The 18,056-nt window shown below is 39.1% G+C and overlaps 1 protein-coding gene across 1 annotated transcript in view; it reads right to left on the reverse strand.

The window, feature by feature from the left end:
• Positions 1-6,411: 6,411 nt before the first annotated feature.
• NPAS3 (neuronal PAS domain protein 3) overlaps positions 6,412-18,056 on the reverse strand; it is a 196,433-nt gene continuing 184,788 nt past the window's right edge. The window contains exons 6-8 of the mRNA XM_026085425.1: positions 14,719-14,866; positions 11,479-11,594; positions 6,412-8,731 (exon numbers count right to left, since the gene is read on the reverse strand). Coding sequence (XP_025941210.1) covers positions 7,422-8,731; positions 11,479-11,594; positions 14,719-14,866 — 1,574 coding nt within the window. The 3' untranslated portion in view covers positions 6,412-7,421. The remainder of the gene's footprint in view (positions 8,732-11,478; positions 11,595-14,718; positions 14,867-18,056) is intronic.

Consider the following 18,056-nt stretch of genomic DNA (forward strand, 5'->3'; position numbering starts at 1 on the left):
GAGATCTGTCAAAAAGAAAAACATGAAATTTTAATTGAGATACAGGAGACAGCAAAGGATGCTAAGAGGTCTCAGAGGTTCACAGTACAGAACAGAAACTGGAAATTGGTTTCAGTGAATACTCTCCTCCTTACAAGGTGCTGAGCTTTCCCATATCTTGGATGATAATCCAAGAGCATCTGAGAAGGCTGTACTGATGATACTGATGCTACCATCAGGGTTTGCACTGCTGGTAGTTCAAGAAAAGACAAGTTTCAATGTTCAGCACAGTTTCTGCTTCAGAAGACTTTGCTTTCCTATTAAAGACCCAAGCTTCCACACAGACAGAGAGAAAGCAGAGTCTTCTCAGTCCTATCTGTGCTTCTGTCTCACTTCCCACTAGGTTTAAAGACAGGAATCTCTGGAAGGATCAGAACATGCAGTTTGGGAGGACTGGGAAAGTTTTTTAATTGAGCAAAAAAGAGCCGCTCCCCTAGTGGGTGAGTGGTGTGAACCAGGATTAGAATGGAAACTTGACGCATTGTACCAATCAGCAAGGCTTGTTTGTCTGCAGTTCATGCTACAGCCTGTGCTTTGCTATTTGCTTATGAGTATTGGCTCAAAACTTTGGTCCTGTTCCTAAAGCCATTAAAGTCATTAGTCAAGCTCTCATTGATTTGAACAGGACCAAGACTTGACTCTTTGTGACTACTCAGAGGACACAGATAAACTTTTAAATCAATCAAGGGTATAGACTCATTCTGCTGGGGTCACACGGTTAACACATTCTGTTCCTGTCATTTCTGATATAAATCTGCAACTGCTTTTAAAACAAGAGGAAAACCTGATTCCCTTCCTTTTGCAAAAAAATATTACATTCTTTCATTATAAACAAGACAGGAGGCCTTTTCCTCACAAAAACTTGTAACGGGAAAGATAATGTCAATACTCCATGTCTCTACAGTTAATGAAAGGTAATTAGAGACAAAGTATTGGGCAATAAAGTCTCCTATCTGCAGAGCAATGCAAACCTTCTCCTACTGACTTTCCATATGCCTTTATTGCACCCTGACGATCTTTTTGCCTGAGCATTAACTCAGTGCTCATTGTAATGCTGGTCTCTATTTTCTGCTTTACATGTAGGCTACACAATTCCTACAAGATGGAAAAGATTTTTCACTTTCTACAAATGTAATCAAACTCATGCTTATTGACTTTGTTTGTATGACTTTGGACACATCTCCTGAGTCACTAAGCTCTCTAGTTTTACTTCCAGCATGTGACACTTCTAGAAATGTGGTCATTTGTATGAAATAATTCTGAACTATTCGGGGCTTTTTTATTAACAAAAAGACCACCCCACTGTGATTATGGAAATTAAAGCCTTTTTTCCACTCTCTCCCCACTGAGTTTAGGATTCTGAACAAAATTTACTGGAGAAGATCTAGCCTGATCTGGGTCAATTAAAAGCAGAACTGTATCCTGTGCTTATCTTGAGTCCTATTGCTTTCAGGAAGATCCTCTTGGATCTGGTGAATGAAAGTGTTATATTGGATATGTTTTATAGAAATGGGGTCGAGTGCTATTTGGTAAATTCAAAGCTGTTAGAGGAATCACTGGAGTGTTACTTTAGCCAGCAAAATACAGCGGTTCATACACTATTTAAACATTGCTCAGGCAGCACTCACTACTCACCCCCTGTGATGAAAAGATGAAGGAAAATAGGTGGAAGAGATGAAGAAAGAACTGTTCTGACACATACATATATAGGTATTGCCCTGCCCAGTCTGAAAGCCCAACTGACTTTCAGAGGTAGTGGATCTGTGTGTCTGGGTGCATGCATGTTTTGTAAATGGTTTGATCTTACCTGAACATCTGTGGCTCTGGTGACATCCCACTTGTTCACACTTCTGCAGGCTCCTTAGTAACCTCGCTGGATAGATGAGAGTTCATTAAATTAGCCGACAATGCACATCCAGCCTTTCCTCCCTCCTCCTCCAACCCAAAACGTAARTAGAGAAATTACAATGGTAAGAAGGAAAAATACTATGTAAATGGCTCTGAAAGCACTCACACATTTAAACTAATGCAGTTCCTAGCATCGTAACAAGAAATTTGCTGTCGGGGGCATCACAGCTACTGCAGTGATATGACCACCCTGCAATAACACCAGTGTGGGCTGTCAGAACTGGTTATCTAAGTAGTCCTGAAAAAAATTTCCATCACTTTAGTTTTCAGAGTCATGATGCTTCAAAAGAGCCATTTCCCTTTCAAATCCTCAGGTGGGTTTTAGGTACTGGCATATATTGCTATGCAAAGCCAGCGGTTCAGGAACAAACTTTCCAGAAAGGGCAGTTACTGAGATCAAGTGTTTCAGAAAATATTCTTTGATGGGATGACTTGCCGCTGTGTCTCTAACTTTCTGCATGGCAAACTGTTTTGTCTCCAAATATTATAAAAATGGCAACTGGACCAACCCCAAAGAACCCTTTACAAACAGTTGGTTTTGTTGCCTGAAATTCATAGTGCTACAAATAATAATTTAGACAATCCATTCCCTAGGGCTATACCAATGCAACAGCATCACTATGAAAAAGAATCAACCTATCTGTCATTTTCTTTAATGCAGTAACTTTCTCCTTCAACTAGGAATCTTAGAGCAATCTATTCCTTTTGACCATCAACTCTGCACTGTGAAGCAATGTATAGGCAGTATGACTGAGGACTAAAAGCCTTTAAAACAGCTCAAACCCTTTCCCCTCCACCCCCAAGCCCCCTTTTGGGATTAGTGGCTTTAGTTAATGTTGGTTAACACTTATTTGGAACAGACATGCTGTTCTTCCATTAAGCTTTATTCTGGTTATTCTTTCAATCTCCATTTAAATTCCATTTTTGCTCTCTGTTGGCATCTGTACCCTTAGCTACCTCATAAACAAGTTGCATTGCCAACTGGAACAGGCGAGCAGAGCTGAAAGAGCACTGCTAACCTCTGCTCCTTCCTACCCCCTGCAGCCAGGACACATATCAAACTCAGGGCTTGGAGCCTGGGAAGTGGGAGTCCTGAGCTGCATGGAAGCTCAAAAGACTCAGATTTCAGGCTATTGGGCTGGCTCACTGAACTACAGCTATGCAAGCATTTTTTTTATACGAGCCTATTAAGCCAGATTCACATGCTCTTACTTCAGCTGAGTGAATCTTATTCTGTAAATAGGTGTCCTGAAAACACTGCAACTGATTAGGCAGCTGTCCTAAGTATTCAGAAGGCAATCAAAATCTGATCCAGAACAACTGGTCCAATATTTAACTTTTCTAAGTGGCCACACAGAAGAGAAAACACTTGGGCACCCAACAATGCTTGTAGATTCTGGCTATGGGCAGCACTCTATTTTATACTCCCCAATTTGTGTTCTTAATCAGAGTAGAAATCATACAGCAATAACAAAAGAAATCATGGACTTGGGAAAGTTTTTCTTTGGCACAGCCAAGGGAGGCAGTATAAAGTCAATACATGGAAGAGCCTAACGCAGAGACTGTGCAAACGGCAGGCCAGGACGGGGGACCTGGGCCTGCCTCTCCTCTCGCCCTGCCCCGGCCCAGCCTCACCACTGCAGGTATGACAGTCCCCACCACGCAGTGCACAGCAGCGGGGACCACAGCACGGCACCTGCCACGGCAGAGCTTCTCCCTGCACGTCTATAGCAGAGAATAACCCCCCCAGGTCTGGGCCTCCTCAGGACTTCAGCAGCGGCACTTGTTGATGACTACTCACTTTTGAGAGTCAACCACTGTGTGTGGATTTCTGCATAATCAAAACTGTATTTGACCTTGTTTTCCCTTTAGTTGTGAGGTCAAGGCTTTGTGCCTTGTCTTTTCTACATTGGTAAATGTTTCGCTCCTTAGCTGGTAAGGCAGAAAGTCTAGCCAATGAGTACCTATGACACCGACAACTTACATGTTGCTAATCTGGGGAAAGAAAATACATATTTAGAAGAATCAGCAGCCTAGATAGGATATAATGTGACTGAAGAGTTTCACTATAACATTGTAGAGTACAAAAATGAAAATATAAAGTGCACTTCAAATGATTAATGTACAAAAGCTGACCTCTTCCAGTGTGCATTAATCAAGAAAAACTGCACACCTTCTATAGTGGTTAATGTTGCAGGTCCATTGTTTAGCTTTGATAATGTGCATAAAAATGCTCAATATGACAATGAGTTGGGGTAGCTGAGAATTTAGGATGGTGGCAAGTTTGGTGTAGTATTTGGATTAGCATTCTTAACCTACATCTTGACAGCTTCTTTTCTTCGGTTCACAAGCATTAATAAAATCTAGCTGTATCCTCTTTGGTTTTTGGTTATTTTTTCTTGTTTTTTTTTTTTGTTTTTAAACAAAACAATTAAAAAATACCTGCTCAAACAAATACTACCAGCATTCATTAGTCGGGATGGTTATATGTAAAAGAAATGATGCCAGATAGTAACAAATCCAAGAGAAGTTTATTATGAAAATGGCACCTGCGGGATGAAAAAAATTAAGTTACATAAAGACAACCATGTATGACATGTATGAGAATCTACAAAAGTATAAAAAGAACCCTGTTGTAAATGAAGTATGTACATTTCTGATTTGCAGCATTATCAATGATCAATGAAAAAAATGTTTCAAATAAGCCAGGCACTCAAGAAGTTAGATTCAGTTAGCTTAACACAAAATAAATGTACCATAGCTGTCACTTTTTAACATTTTAATTATTTTTTTATATTGTAGAGTTGGTAACACTGCTAAGATTTATACGAACAGAATCCCTTTCCCCATTATTCAGCTACTTGGCACCAGTCTCCTCATAAAAGATTTCATATATTTGTACAAGAAATAGTTAAAAACACAGACACAGTCTTCACAGGTAATGAAGTTTTTTTTTCATTTTGTAATTTTAAACACTATGGATTTAGACAGCAGCTGTGATTATCTGTTAGTTTAAATCACCAGAAATCATTTTGACACAACACAGAAACATTTATAAAAAAAAAACAAAACAACAACAGCTGTCTAGCTGTTCTTTGTAGCTGATAGGTGCACTCCTTTGATTGTTCAAAAGCTAGAGTAGAGCTTCCAAAATTAAACTTTGAATTTCCCAATCAGCTTTCTTGTCTTTTTTAGACCTACTTAAATCCTTCAAATGTAACCTTTAAAAGCTCATTAATAAAATTTGTGGCATCCAATTCCTTTTTGCTATTATTCCACTGTGGCTTGGACCTACTTCTCAAATTCAAAGCTACTGCAGGAATTGACTCAACACAGTGAGTGATCAAAAATTCAAAGGACGGCTGAGTTAATATACTAGCATTGCACACATAAGCAAATATATATGACAATTCTAAGCTCAGTTTCCTTTTTTAACAACGCTGGTTGACCTTTGAAAGAATTTTCTGTCTCACTGGTAATTGCTCTATGTACTACTCCATCAGCCTACCTGGGAGAAAACCAAAGAAATGCACCCTCTGCTTACAGTTAGAGCACAAGGGACTCTGGGAATGTTAACAACTGAGGCTATATGGCATCAATTTGTTTAATATATCTGAGCATTACTCTGTAGTGCATTGTGTGGCACACTGGAAGAGTAAGTCACACCCAGAATTCCTCTGCGGGAAAAATGGCTCCATTAACCTTGAGCTAGTTAAGAGTCTTTTATCTCTGAGAGTGAAGAAGAGAGAAAGAGCGAGTGAGAGAATGAAAGAGGGGAGAAGTGTGGAGAGGGAGAGAGAGAAAAAGAGAGAGAAAGGTTTGAGAATACACAACAGCAAAGCAACAGCAGAAATTAAAAGGTATACAGACAGTGGAAGCAGCATAAGGTGACATTACAGAGGAAGGCCACCACACAAAAACCACTAACCCCCAAGAATCACTGGTTCACTAGGACTGCAGGAATGGGATTTTACCACTCCGGACTAGAGATAAAGCACAGAGAAGACAAAGGACAAAACAACTACATTAGCTTAGTATATACTGCATATAGTAACACACATTGAAACTGCAATGGGACTGACAGCCAAGGACACTTACACATTGTACACATTACAGTTCTCACATCTGTTATTAGATGCCTTAACAAACAGCTGCCAAAGATGGAGTGGAAGAAGAATTTATATTTGACAGTCATTTGGAGTGTTTGACACTACACTGTGATTTCTGGCAACAAAGACAAAATAGGAGATTTCTTTTCTTTTACTTAATGTGCAGTTTTCAGTTGTAGTTATCTATTTCAAGCTTATTAACCCATTCTTTAGTTTTAAAACATATTGGTTTCAACACTAGAAATAAGGAAAAACAACAAAAAATACCCAAATCAAAGAACAAAAAGAAATTTACAACCTTCCCTCTATAATATTAAATGAAAAACAAAACAAAACATGTTAAATATTTCTTCTGTTTTACTCCGAAGTGTTATTTGACGTTGTAAAATTAGCCTCAGTTACACTGAGAAAAAAATAAAGCAAAACAATATGCACCTAAGAAACTGCTCCTTGCGTCAACTAAATTGAGTTGTTGTTTTTTCAAGCACTTTTTGAAAAAGGCTTCCTGACCCATTTAACTTTGATGTGAGGCTATGCTTGTTAGTTTGGAGGTAAAAAATTTTAAGTCCTGCAGCAAATGTTAATGAGGGCTTTTGTCTTAACTAACCAAGGAGACTGCAGCACCCAACTATAAACCAGTACGGAACACATTCTTTTCAAAAAACCCAGCCCACAAGCTGCATATTGTATGAAGACATTACAGATTAATAAATGATAGCACCATGGTTTTAGAAATTAAGTTAAAGTTTCAGTAATTAACATTTAGTCCAACTTTTTAACATTCTAGTCACAGGCCAGAAATTAACTTTTTAAGAACCCAAATTATTTTATGTGCAAGTAAGAAAATCTTAACCATAAAAAGAGAATTAAACTCTGCATAAAATTCTAAAATACTATCCCCTATTTTTAAAGGAATTAGGAACAAAAACCCCTTTTCATTTGACTTAGTCAAACAGGGCACATTGTTTATGCTTGTCTCTTTTAATCTTGATCATATCAAGATCATTCTGAAGTAAAACCAATGGTTGTCACTTTAAAATCTCTTTACCACAACACTGAGTATTCTATGGCAGAGGCATACACATATTAAAGGCATCTTAATAAAGATGCAAAGGAAAAAACACACATCTTAGAAGAAGACAAAATGGCAGGCAACTGGTACTTCGACTCTCTGAAGGCAAAAATAAAAAAATATCTTTACATTAAAGAATAAGTCAAGTTAAAGAGAAATGGAATGAAATGGGGACCATCATATTGAGAGAATAAGCTGACCTGCTCAAATTCAAAGTGCTAGAATTAAAGGTCTAAATTAAAACATAGTCTATGCCTCAGAGTATAACACTGAACACAGTATGTGGTCATAATTCAATCCTCTTTCCGTTCCAGAGTCTGTGTAGTATGAATGCCATTGCTGTACACAGGAAATGGAAGAGTGGAAAAAAGTCCTTCGGCAGTCGTGAACACATTCCCTGCGGGCATTTGGGTCAGACTGGCCCCGCTCACAGCACTTCCAAATGGTCCCGACATATTGAGTCGGTGAACATGGTGGTAGAGCATTTCCATCGGTGTTTTAGGATCCAGCCCAAAGCTGGGGCTGTTAACATCAACAAAGTTAACAGCATGGGTGTTGGGGAGGAGGTTGCCCTGCATGGCTAAAGTAACTTCAGCTGGAGCATACCGAATAGTGCCAGTGGTGTAGACCCTCTGAGCAGCAGTGCTGGTCGCAGCAAGGGTTCCTGTTACCCTGTGAACCAAAGGAAGCACCACATTGCCTGCTTGTAACCTCTGGAGGGCTTCCAGATCCCCAGTGTACAACAAAGAGTTGGAAGTGCTGGGACCTCCTGGATGTTTGTCCCGTGGAGATGCTGAAAGTGGGGGTGACAAAGGGTCAGAGGATACAGGAGCCAAGGCCGAGTTGGATGAGGTGCTGAACTGAGTTTTACGGCTGGCAGTATTTTCAGTCCCTGGTGGGGTGAGAACGGAGTCTGGAATGGAGACGTGTAAACTACTGCTGGCTTGGGGGGAAGGGAAGTGCTCGGAGCTGGGGGGCTTGGTCATACTGTAGGGTGATTCATTCCTTGAGATTTCCCTGTTGGGTGGGTAATTCCAAATACTGCTATCATTATCAAAATTGATAGGTTCTGAGATTTCTGTTTTAATTTTGAGCACTGAGGCACTGTTTGGTGACGAGAGCAGCTGGGGCTGGTCCACCAAAGCTGAGTCAAGTCCGTTTGGGCTTGAGGTGCTTGACAGCCTTCTCCGAGTCATGCTGCCTCCCTTTTGCTTTTTTCTCCTCTTCTTCCTCTTTTGATGTTTGCTGGAAGACTGGGCATTTACTTCCCCTGCACTGTCTGAGTCCTTGGCACTGTCTGAGGTCAGTGATTCACAGTTTTGTAACCGCAAGTCTGACTCACTCTCCACATAACGCTCCACCTTGATCTGCATAGAACCAAGAGTGCCAAAACTGTCCTCAGGGGCCTTTTGATTCTCAAAGTCAGAGTTTTCAAAGCTGTCATCACTGTCCCTGCTGTCCTGGTTGCTGGAGCTGTTCCCATCATCATTACAGTTCATCTCATTATCTGACTGATTCCCTGACTTCTTCCTGTCGGATTCAGGGTCTTCACTGTTTTCTGACTGGTTTCCTTTCTCATCTGACTTTGAGTTCTCGTTGTCCTCTGGAGCAAAAGGAAAGTGAAAGAAATGATTAGCAACAGGAACATAATATTATAACTCAAGTTCAGATTTYTACCTACCAATGAGATTTGATCGCTGTAACATTTCTGGCAAAAGGCGTTTTCTTCTCGAGAGCCGCATTTTTTTGCAACATTGTGTTGGCAGAGTTTTGATCATCATGAATCTCCCTGACCCGGGATTGTCAATGCACTAAAAGCTTATGTTGTATGACTTGAATTTTCTTCAAACGAGCTGTGGCATGCTGATTGAGGGGGGCCCTTCCATCTGCTCTCTTAGCAAGAATCATTTTGACAACGGTGAGTACAACTGCCTTCTAGTTGTGTCATTCAAGGAGGAGTCAGGGAACAATCCCATTATGACCAGGCATTCTAGTAATTGTTCTTACACATCTGGGTTCCCCTAAAGTGGGCAGACATGAAGATGTAACACTATTAACTAATGAAGATTCTAGTCCTCACATCGCCTTTTCCTCTCACCTTCGCCACTTTTGAAGTAGCATAGTGTCTCTGACTTCAGTGGAATTACTGCCGATTTCCTCCAGTGTGAGAGGAGAAGCGGGTCATACGTGTATAAATCTGAATGAATAAACCAGTTAAAACAATTTTGTTACGTCGCTACACTGTCTCTTGATATTCCCTTGGAGGTGAAAGAAAAGGAGAAAAAAAATTCAGGCACTGAATTAAATTCTTGATTTATCCAAATCATCTGAGGGCCACTGAAAATAGCCCAGGTACAACACTGAGAAGCTATCACTCTTCTTGCCAGAGTCTTTAGTTGCATTTTAGATTTATACCTAATTTTAAAATGGATAAGATAATAAACACTCTAGTCCACTGGACTCAGGCAACCAAAGCAGCTTTGAGAATACTCCCTGTTATCACACATTTGAAAGAATCATGAATGGCTTCAGGAGAACCTGTCTTTTACAGAGCAGCCAGAATGCTTTTGTTGGGAAATAAAAGATGTTTTTTTCACTCATCAGAGCCAAGTACTACCCTTTTCAGTATGCTTGTTTTGGGGAGAGAGGGGAAGGGCCAAGTTTCCTCTAAAGATTGGTTATTCCTGACTCATGTCAATACCAAACAGTTTGCCAGAAGTGCTTGAACAACTGGGCTTGACGGGGAAGCTGCTTGAGGCTTCAGGGCAATACACGTTACATTTATTTCATGTTAAGTCACTTGGGGGACTTTTGCTTGAGTCACCAGCAAGACAGAGACTTTCCATTTTGAAAAATAAAATCCATAACAGAAAAACAACAGCCACAAAATCCTACATCTCAGCTAGCATTTTGTTTCACTTAGGGCAGAATTTCTCTTACTAATTTTTCCTCTTTTTTGAAGATGCTCTCTTTTAGGGCTATGGTTCCTAGCTCATCAAGAGAGGGCTTAGGGTGAGTTAGTCTAAAACTGCTTAAAATTTGCCTAGGATTTTACCAGAGCTTGAACTGAACCTGTTGGTCTCATTGAAGACACTCTTCTGATTTCAGGTCCTTTGGTACTTCTATTTAATTCTTTTGTATGAAACAATGCCCTGCCTCTGCTGTCTTCCAAGACTCCCAAACATCTCCTGAGATGCATGCATCTGTGCACTTTTGAAGATGCTCTCCTGCTCTGTTATCATCAGCCTTAGTAGTCACGAATGTACATGCACTTCTCACCTGGAGAAACCTACAGTGTACATGGGAAATGCAAACCTTTCTCCACATCTGTGTTATTTGGCTATTTAGAAACAAGACACTATAAAGGAAGCATTCAGAATGGGTGAAGAGATTTCTAATCATGTGGGCATCAAGACTGTATGTGTGCCTAATGTTGATTAAATTGTCAAACTGAGCTGCCAAAGGAGAACAGATAAATGAAAAAGAGGAAAGGGAACAGCCATAACATATAATATAACACTTAAGGCCTGATCCTCTTCTTGCTTTTGCTTGATCTCTGTCACTCTGATCCATTTTTTTCCAGATATTTTTTTCTTGATTGCTATTATAGACATGAGAGAAGAATCAGATGCATATTGCATGCTATGGCAGAATAACTTCCTCATTTCTTGGGCCACAGGAAATCATGCTCCTTTCAAAGCCATCTGATCTGTACCTGTGCCTAGGTAATCACTTGTAAAACTAATGGGGAATGTGTGAACCATCTGTGTGCTGGGCCATCTGTAGGACTAACTTATACATTGAGTTGGACAAGTACATTTAGCTTTTAAAAAACAGCTGAACTCCCAGACTTAAAGAGCTTGCAAACAAGTGCTTGAACCCGTTATGCTCTAATAAAATGTAATTCTTTTAGCCCAAGAAAAAAACTCAAATTTTGCAATCTTTACTGCCCCCTAGTGAGTCAATGCCAGAAATCTATTTATACGGGAAAAGGGGTGATAAAGATTGACAGCACAGATTTATGTTCAGAATATAGGACTACTCTTGAAAGACAAGAACTAGAATCATACTCAACAGTTACAATCCCAAGTCCTTTGGACAAGGCACAATACCTACTCATGAAGCTTAGCTAGGGAATCAAATATTTAGCTCCATGCAATTTAGGCATGGAAATACTGAGGTCATTAAAAGTTTTTGACAGCTTTTTTCAATTTAATTTTAGAGGATTTTTTTTGTTTTAATAGAACAATCCATGATAAATATAAACAACTGGAAAGATAACCATGTGGCTGTACTGATATGGATTTCTTTTGTGTGTAAAGCAGTAAGAAGGTACACTATGTGTGTTACCTGAGTTGTCCTTTGAGTCTGATTCAGAATCAGAGGTCTCTGAGGATTCTGAGGTTTTCTCTGGGAGATGAGGAAGTTGTGCAATATCCATCGGAGTGTCCTTGTACTCTGGGTTACTAAAGAAGATACAGCAAATATAAACACAATTGGATGATTTGCAGGTTGATGTTTTTTCCCTCTTTTCATATCGGAGTTCAGGAACAAAGAACATAAATAGCAAGAATAGCAGAGCAAATACAAAAATATACATTTTTTTCTCCTAAGTCCTTCACAGTGGGGATTTTATGAAGGTTTATTTTAATGCTACTGTTAAATATTTGCATTGACCAGGTACTAAAACTTGTTTGATTCCAGTGAAGTTTTAGAGCAATCAAAGCATTCTTACCAAAGTGGAACACCATGACTTGTGTGATATCTAACAGTAAAGCTACACTGTGTAATCATCCAACAATAGAATATCTAGAATTCAATCCCATTACTGTGCCTGGAAGGACAGAGAGTGCATTTTAGCCTTTCCAATCTGCTTCTCTCCCACCAGCACTGTCTATTAAGAGTTATCTCTGTAACAATGTTCTCTATCAATTCTGTCAGAGCCCTTTCAATACCTGTTTTTCTCAATGCCCTGTTTTCCAGACTTTAATCAAGCAGACCATACATAAAGTTAGTAAGAATGTGCTCAGTTAGCGTTCAGGAAAATGACCACTGCTCAAATACCACTGAAGAGTTCAGTCAAAAAATAAATAAAAAAGGATATATATATATATATTTTAAATAATGCACACATGCATGCACATCACCAAGAAATGAAAAGCAACCATTCTAACTATATGACAGATGCACATGTGCATGTTAAGATGCATATGTTAGGGATAAAGAACTGTCAACACACCCATTATAATCATATCTTCATCTGCTCATGTGGTGCTCACCTGTGACTTGTTAGCAACGAACATGACTGCAATGTAGAAAAGCCACACTACCAGAGAGACTGAAAAAAAAAAAAAGCCTATGCTTTTTCTTGGTTTGTGCCTTTTAAAAATGTGTTCCTTTCTCAAATCAGTGGAACAGAGAAACAGACATAGCTAGACATAAGTGGCATAGGAATGTAAAAAATAAACAAAGTCTTCAATCATTTTTGAATAGGTGAGCATTTCCATGCAGCTCAAATTCCAGCCTGGTGATAGAGCAGAAAATCTGCAGTCCTGCGCAGAACAATAGGAGGCATCACTAGGGGAGACTGACACAGTATCACAATGACATTGTGCCCATATTCAGCCTATTACAGTACACTGCGAAAATTCAGAGTTCACACAGTTCACACTGAAATGCCATTCTTAGGATTATCATCTTTATGGTTTTGTCCTGACAAAGTGCCTTTATTATGTTGCATCCCAGGGCAGTCCCAAAATTTGTCCCCTCCAAGCAAAAGATGTTTGAGGGCTTTCACATGGTGAATAACAAGTTGCTAGAACAAGAACAGCACTAATCCTCCCTGTCACTATAATTAGTCTATCCTTTTACAGACAGCTGAATCATACTTTCTAATGCATGGAAATGTATACAGACCAGTACTCCTGCTAAGAGTAGACCTAATTATGCCTTGATCTGTCATTAAAATATTATTTGGACATTTGGATTTTTCATGGATTCTAGTATTAAGAGAAATCTAAATTAAAAATACAAACTCAGTGGAGAAGCTAATCTTTCTCTAACAGACCAGTGAAGGGAACGCATCAGAAAAATCAAGTTCCAGAGGGAGTCTTTACAGAGTGAGACCATACTGCTTCTCTCTTTTTGCGGAACATTTGTGGACTAGGTTCACCATTTTCTGGAAAGCAGCAAAGGGGACAGAGGCACCAGCTGCTAATTTTTATGGAACACTTTCCCAGCCAGAAAATGCACAAATTCCTGGGCAGTTTGAAGCCCTGATTAAGATTAGGACAGTGAAGATGTACTTCCAGTCCAGAATTGGCACCCTTACGATGAATTCTTTGAGTGTTGCATTCTGCCTCATTCTTGCTGGCTCAGCTAACACATCACTCTGTGGATGTTGAGAAAAAAAGGTAGCAGAATAAAAATAGACTGCGAAAAGCCCATGACCAGGCATACCAGGATAGAAACATCCAGGCACCAGTCAACACACCATTACTGTGGAAGGTTACCCACAGTATCCCTAAATGCCCTCCTGCTAGGGGTTGCTTCCTCCTCTGACCCAGAAGGGGAATCAGAAGTATTACAACATGTAACTTTAGGCAGGCACAGTCTCTTTGGGGCTTGTGGGACCTGGTCACAATCTAGCTCCTAGACATCACTTTGAACTGTTATGGCATCAAAGGGAATGTAACAAATCATGACAAGCAACTTAAAAGAGGAACAGGCCAGCAAATGGCAATTGTATTTCATGACAATCTCAAGGTATCAAATTCTATTTGTTTGTTTGTTTGTGCTCTGGCATGAAACAGAAAATCACCCAATCTTATTGAATATTTTCACAAAACAGAATGTGTTGATAGGTGTTTTCAGATCAGAAAGATCAGGTTTATACTTCATTGTCTCTCAGTGACTGTTGGTCTTGCCTTGAGTTCAGAAATCAGTCCCTTAAAAACACTTGGGCTTTGGTAAAACAGAATTTCTCAAGGAAGAGCATTTCCTTCAAGATGCTACCACAATTTCTGTTTAAAAATTTGCTACTTTTATTTTTAAATCCTATTTTGCACTTTTCAAGGGGAAAACTGTCTGATGCTTACCAGAGCAACACATTCTTTCAAGGATTTTCTTCTGAGAAAATCACACTTTCTGGACCGGACTGGTGATATTGCAGAGACACCTTTTTGTAACATTCCAGGAAATTTGCTTCCATGCATTTCCAAAGCCCAATAAACCAGTGGCCAACACTTCACATGAGATTTTTGTAACACAGCCACTGCAAGTTGGGCCAGATCTCTTGTCATGCTGGGGAGATTTCAGTGCAGTGGTGGCAGGTAATAAAATGATAGAGGGTCTATTTGAAGACCAAGACAATGTAATTGTTCAAGAAGATTACAGTATCCTGAGACATAACAGATGTCTTAACATATTCAACCATCAACCAAAAGGCACTGCTTCTGAAGAGCATCATGTGAGAAAGTTCTTCTCATTAACTTTCTCCAGCAGGCAACTGTTTTTTCCCTAAAACTCACAGCAACAGAGTCAAGCAACTAAGACAGCAGTTCAAGTGATGGAAGTGATTGGAAGACATACCTAAGAAGGTAATTGACCCAGATGATATTCTTCTCACTTGCGTTCTTGGCATTGACAGCTATGGTTGCGCTAGACTGTATCCAGATATACCCTCCGTTCTTCTGCATCCAGCGGTAATACTTTGTTACACACTGACCCTTATTCAGCACTGGGGAAAACAAAAGAGAAACAAGAAATATAGCTTGTTAGTATCCCAGCAAAATGGTCTTCATTGCATAACATGACGTGTATCAGCAGAAGCTACTGAGTCTCTTTTAGGCTTAATGCGGCATGCCAATGAGATAGCAAACAGGATCTGACTTCCAATAGAAGTAGTTGTATGTTTCACAAGCTTTTAAAGTAACATTTTAATCTGTTTTCGGAAACTCTAGTGAAAGAAGAAAAGCAAAAAAGAACCTACAAATCTCTTTGGTTCACAGAATACTTATTGCTTTGTGGACATTTTCAATGCTTGCAACGTCAAACCGTAAAAAAAAGAAAAGGGGAAAAAAGGCAAATTTATATGTGATTTATTCATAGCTTCTAGGTAGACCTCTTCGAGATCCTGGATATTTGAAAGGTTTGGGAAGATACTCTGCCCCTGCTGCTTTGATCATTTCTCCTTATTGCAGGCGATATCAACTACTGATCTTATACATCTGTTTCTTTTGATCTTGTCAAACAGAATTTACAGTTCTCAGATGAACCAAATCTCCACTGGTCAGTAGGGGGAAAGTCTTGGGAGAATTTACTTACTGCCAGAGCAAAGTAAATCCACCAACAGACTGAGAAAGAGGCCTAAGGGAGGCACAGAATGACTTGGTTAGAGCCTAAGAGTGACAGCTCTCTCCAATGTTTTAAATAGCCTAGCCAACAGAGAGAAAAGTAAAAGCAATCAGTAATGTGAAACAGTGTTATTAAATGCTCACAGGAAGAAGGCTTAAAAATACAGATGTTTAAAGTAATACTTTAACCAAAATGTTTCCCAGTGGAAATGGATTGGATTTGTGTCTGATACACCAGTGTCAGGAAAAGAGGATGAAATGCAAATCTTTCAGTGGAAGGAAGTGGCATAATTTTAAACAATGCCTAAATTATACAAAGTCTGGGTAGTTATTATTACTTGAACGCTTACTGTTGCTGCCTTTCTCACTAATCCCATAAAGCTTTGTGCACTAGAGGGCAGTGTGCATTCATATACACCCTCTGCTTTTGTCATGTCCTTGTCTCCGTTTGCTAAAATGAAAAACCTCTAACTGCTGTAATAAATTTGGCTAAATTAGCTGCTAAATGGTTATCTCAAGTAATATGTATTTGCATTAATCATCTTGCTCTAAACCAGAACAAGCCAGAGTCCTAAAGATGTAGTAAATTCATATTGTCCATTTAATTACGGCTAATAAGTGCTTCATATACAATAGTTTCATGAAGTACATTTTGATTTTTTTTTTGTAGAGGGAAAAGAAAAAAAAGTCACTTTGGAAAAGAATAAGTATTTAAGGCAGTTAAAGTTCCTACCATTAAGGTGACAAACGACACTTTGGAGCTTTCAAGTTAACCAAACGTCTATACCCCTAATTATACCTATGAAYGTATCTCTATCTAAATCCATGTACAACAGATATCTACAGAAAAAGGTATTTACAAAGGCAGCCATACAAACACAGATGCATTGCTTCTCTGGAGGGACCCGCCTCCCCCCCCCCCCACTTTTTCAAGTATTGAATAAAAAAGTGCATGTCTGACAAATGAAAGTAATGTGTATGTTAGGTTCAGCTGCAATATGAACAAATGTTTGTGATCTGGGTCCTGTTTTCTTCAGCCACCTCTGGTTAACTAGGTTTGTTTCTAACAGAGATCCATAAGTTTCCTCAAATTTTTGTTTTTATATTCCAAGCTCTAAATATTCTGCTATGGTGATTTATTGACTTCAAGACCTCATTACTGAGCAGAATAAAGATAAAATACTAACAACTGACTRTCCAGCACTTCTGTCAAACCACTGATGTATGCAACTTCAGAAAACAGTCTCACATAAATGAGTCCAACTTTATTAGTTATGAAGAATAAGGGAAGAAAAGTACTGCTGTAAGTTTTGATTATAGTTGACTTTTCCAGTTCAGTAAAATAGAACATTCAAAATACTCTTGTTTACAGTTGACAGTAAAATTGATATGCCTGGAAGTCTGGAGTGATACTGTCTCCTTTCTAGAGAGCTAACACAGTTGCATGCAGAAACTAGTAAAAACTATCTGTACTTGCATATATTAATTATACTGTTCTGTTCTTTATAACAGTTTTTATCTGAGGAGTTTACCATGCTATACAACTATAAAAGGATGAATCTTTGCAACTACCTTCATGCACATTTGAAAGTCAAGGGACCAAGTGAGTTACTGACTAGCTGAAGAACACACTGGAATTCCTGTGATATCTGCGCTATCCTGTGATTTCAGTCTCCTTCACTATAGACATGTCACTTCCTCCTGCGGTATCTTTTGCATTGGTTGTTGCACCACTGAAAAAGTCTCTGTCATGAGCAAAACAGAGCATTTGTTTCAGAACTGTGGAAAAAGGGGGAAAATTAAGACCTCACAAATTATTTTTGAAGGAAGAGGTATTCGCTTTTTCAAGAAAGAGAATTCAGCACATCAAAGTCACGTGCAAAACATCTACAGCCAGGGTTAAGGATCCCAAATTATTATGCATGCAAAGAATTTTTGAAACACCATCTTGCAAATGAGCTTTCCATGAAGTTCATCTACCTGCAAATACCCACCCTCTATTTGGCCAGCTCAGCTATATTACCATATACACAGGATTTTCCTCACTGCAACCATCTAAAAAATGTTTCATATGAGAGATTTGGGTACCATACTTTGAAGGAAGTCCCACAGTTCAATAAAAAAATTCTCTCTCTAGAAAGAGTCTCTCGCAGATGAGTTGTGCCATGCTGCTAAGCCTGGTTTTTACACCCTTTGAGAGTACAGTAGGCACCCACAACCCGGTTCTGAAAGGTCATGCTATAGCTTGGACAGGAATTTCTCAATGCAATGAAAAGAAAAGATGAAAGAAAGAATGCAAAAAATGGAAATGTTTTCTAATTTATCTTATCTTTTAACTGTTGAAATTGCCAAGTTGAGACTTAGAAACTAGATGAGGATATTGAGCAAATGAACAAATAGGAGGATGCTTCTGGAAGTCATATCTATCTGACTTATTAATAAACTAGTGTTACTGAATAAAGCCCAGTTTCATTTTGAGGGTCTCCATTTTGCAAGTATAGGGAGTCCATTAAGAATGCTACAGATTTTGAGAATGAATGAAAACAAAGAATAAGTCCAACCTAAGCTCTGCTA

Source organism: Apteryx rowi, unplaced genomic scaffold, assembly GCF_003343035.1.
Source record: "Apteryx rowi isolate R43461 unplaced genomic scaffold, aptRow1 scaffold_669, whole genome shotgun sequence".
NCBI lineage: Eukaryota > Metazoa > Chordata > Aves > Apterygiformes > Apterygidae > Apteryx > Apteryx rowi.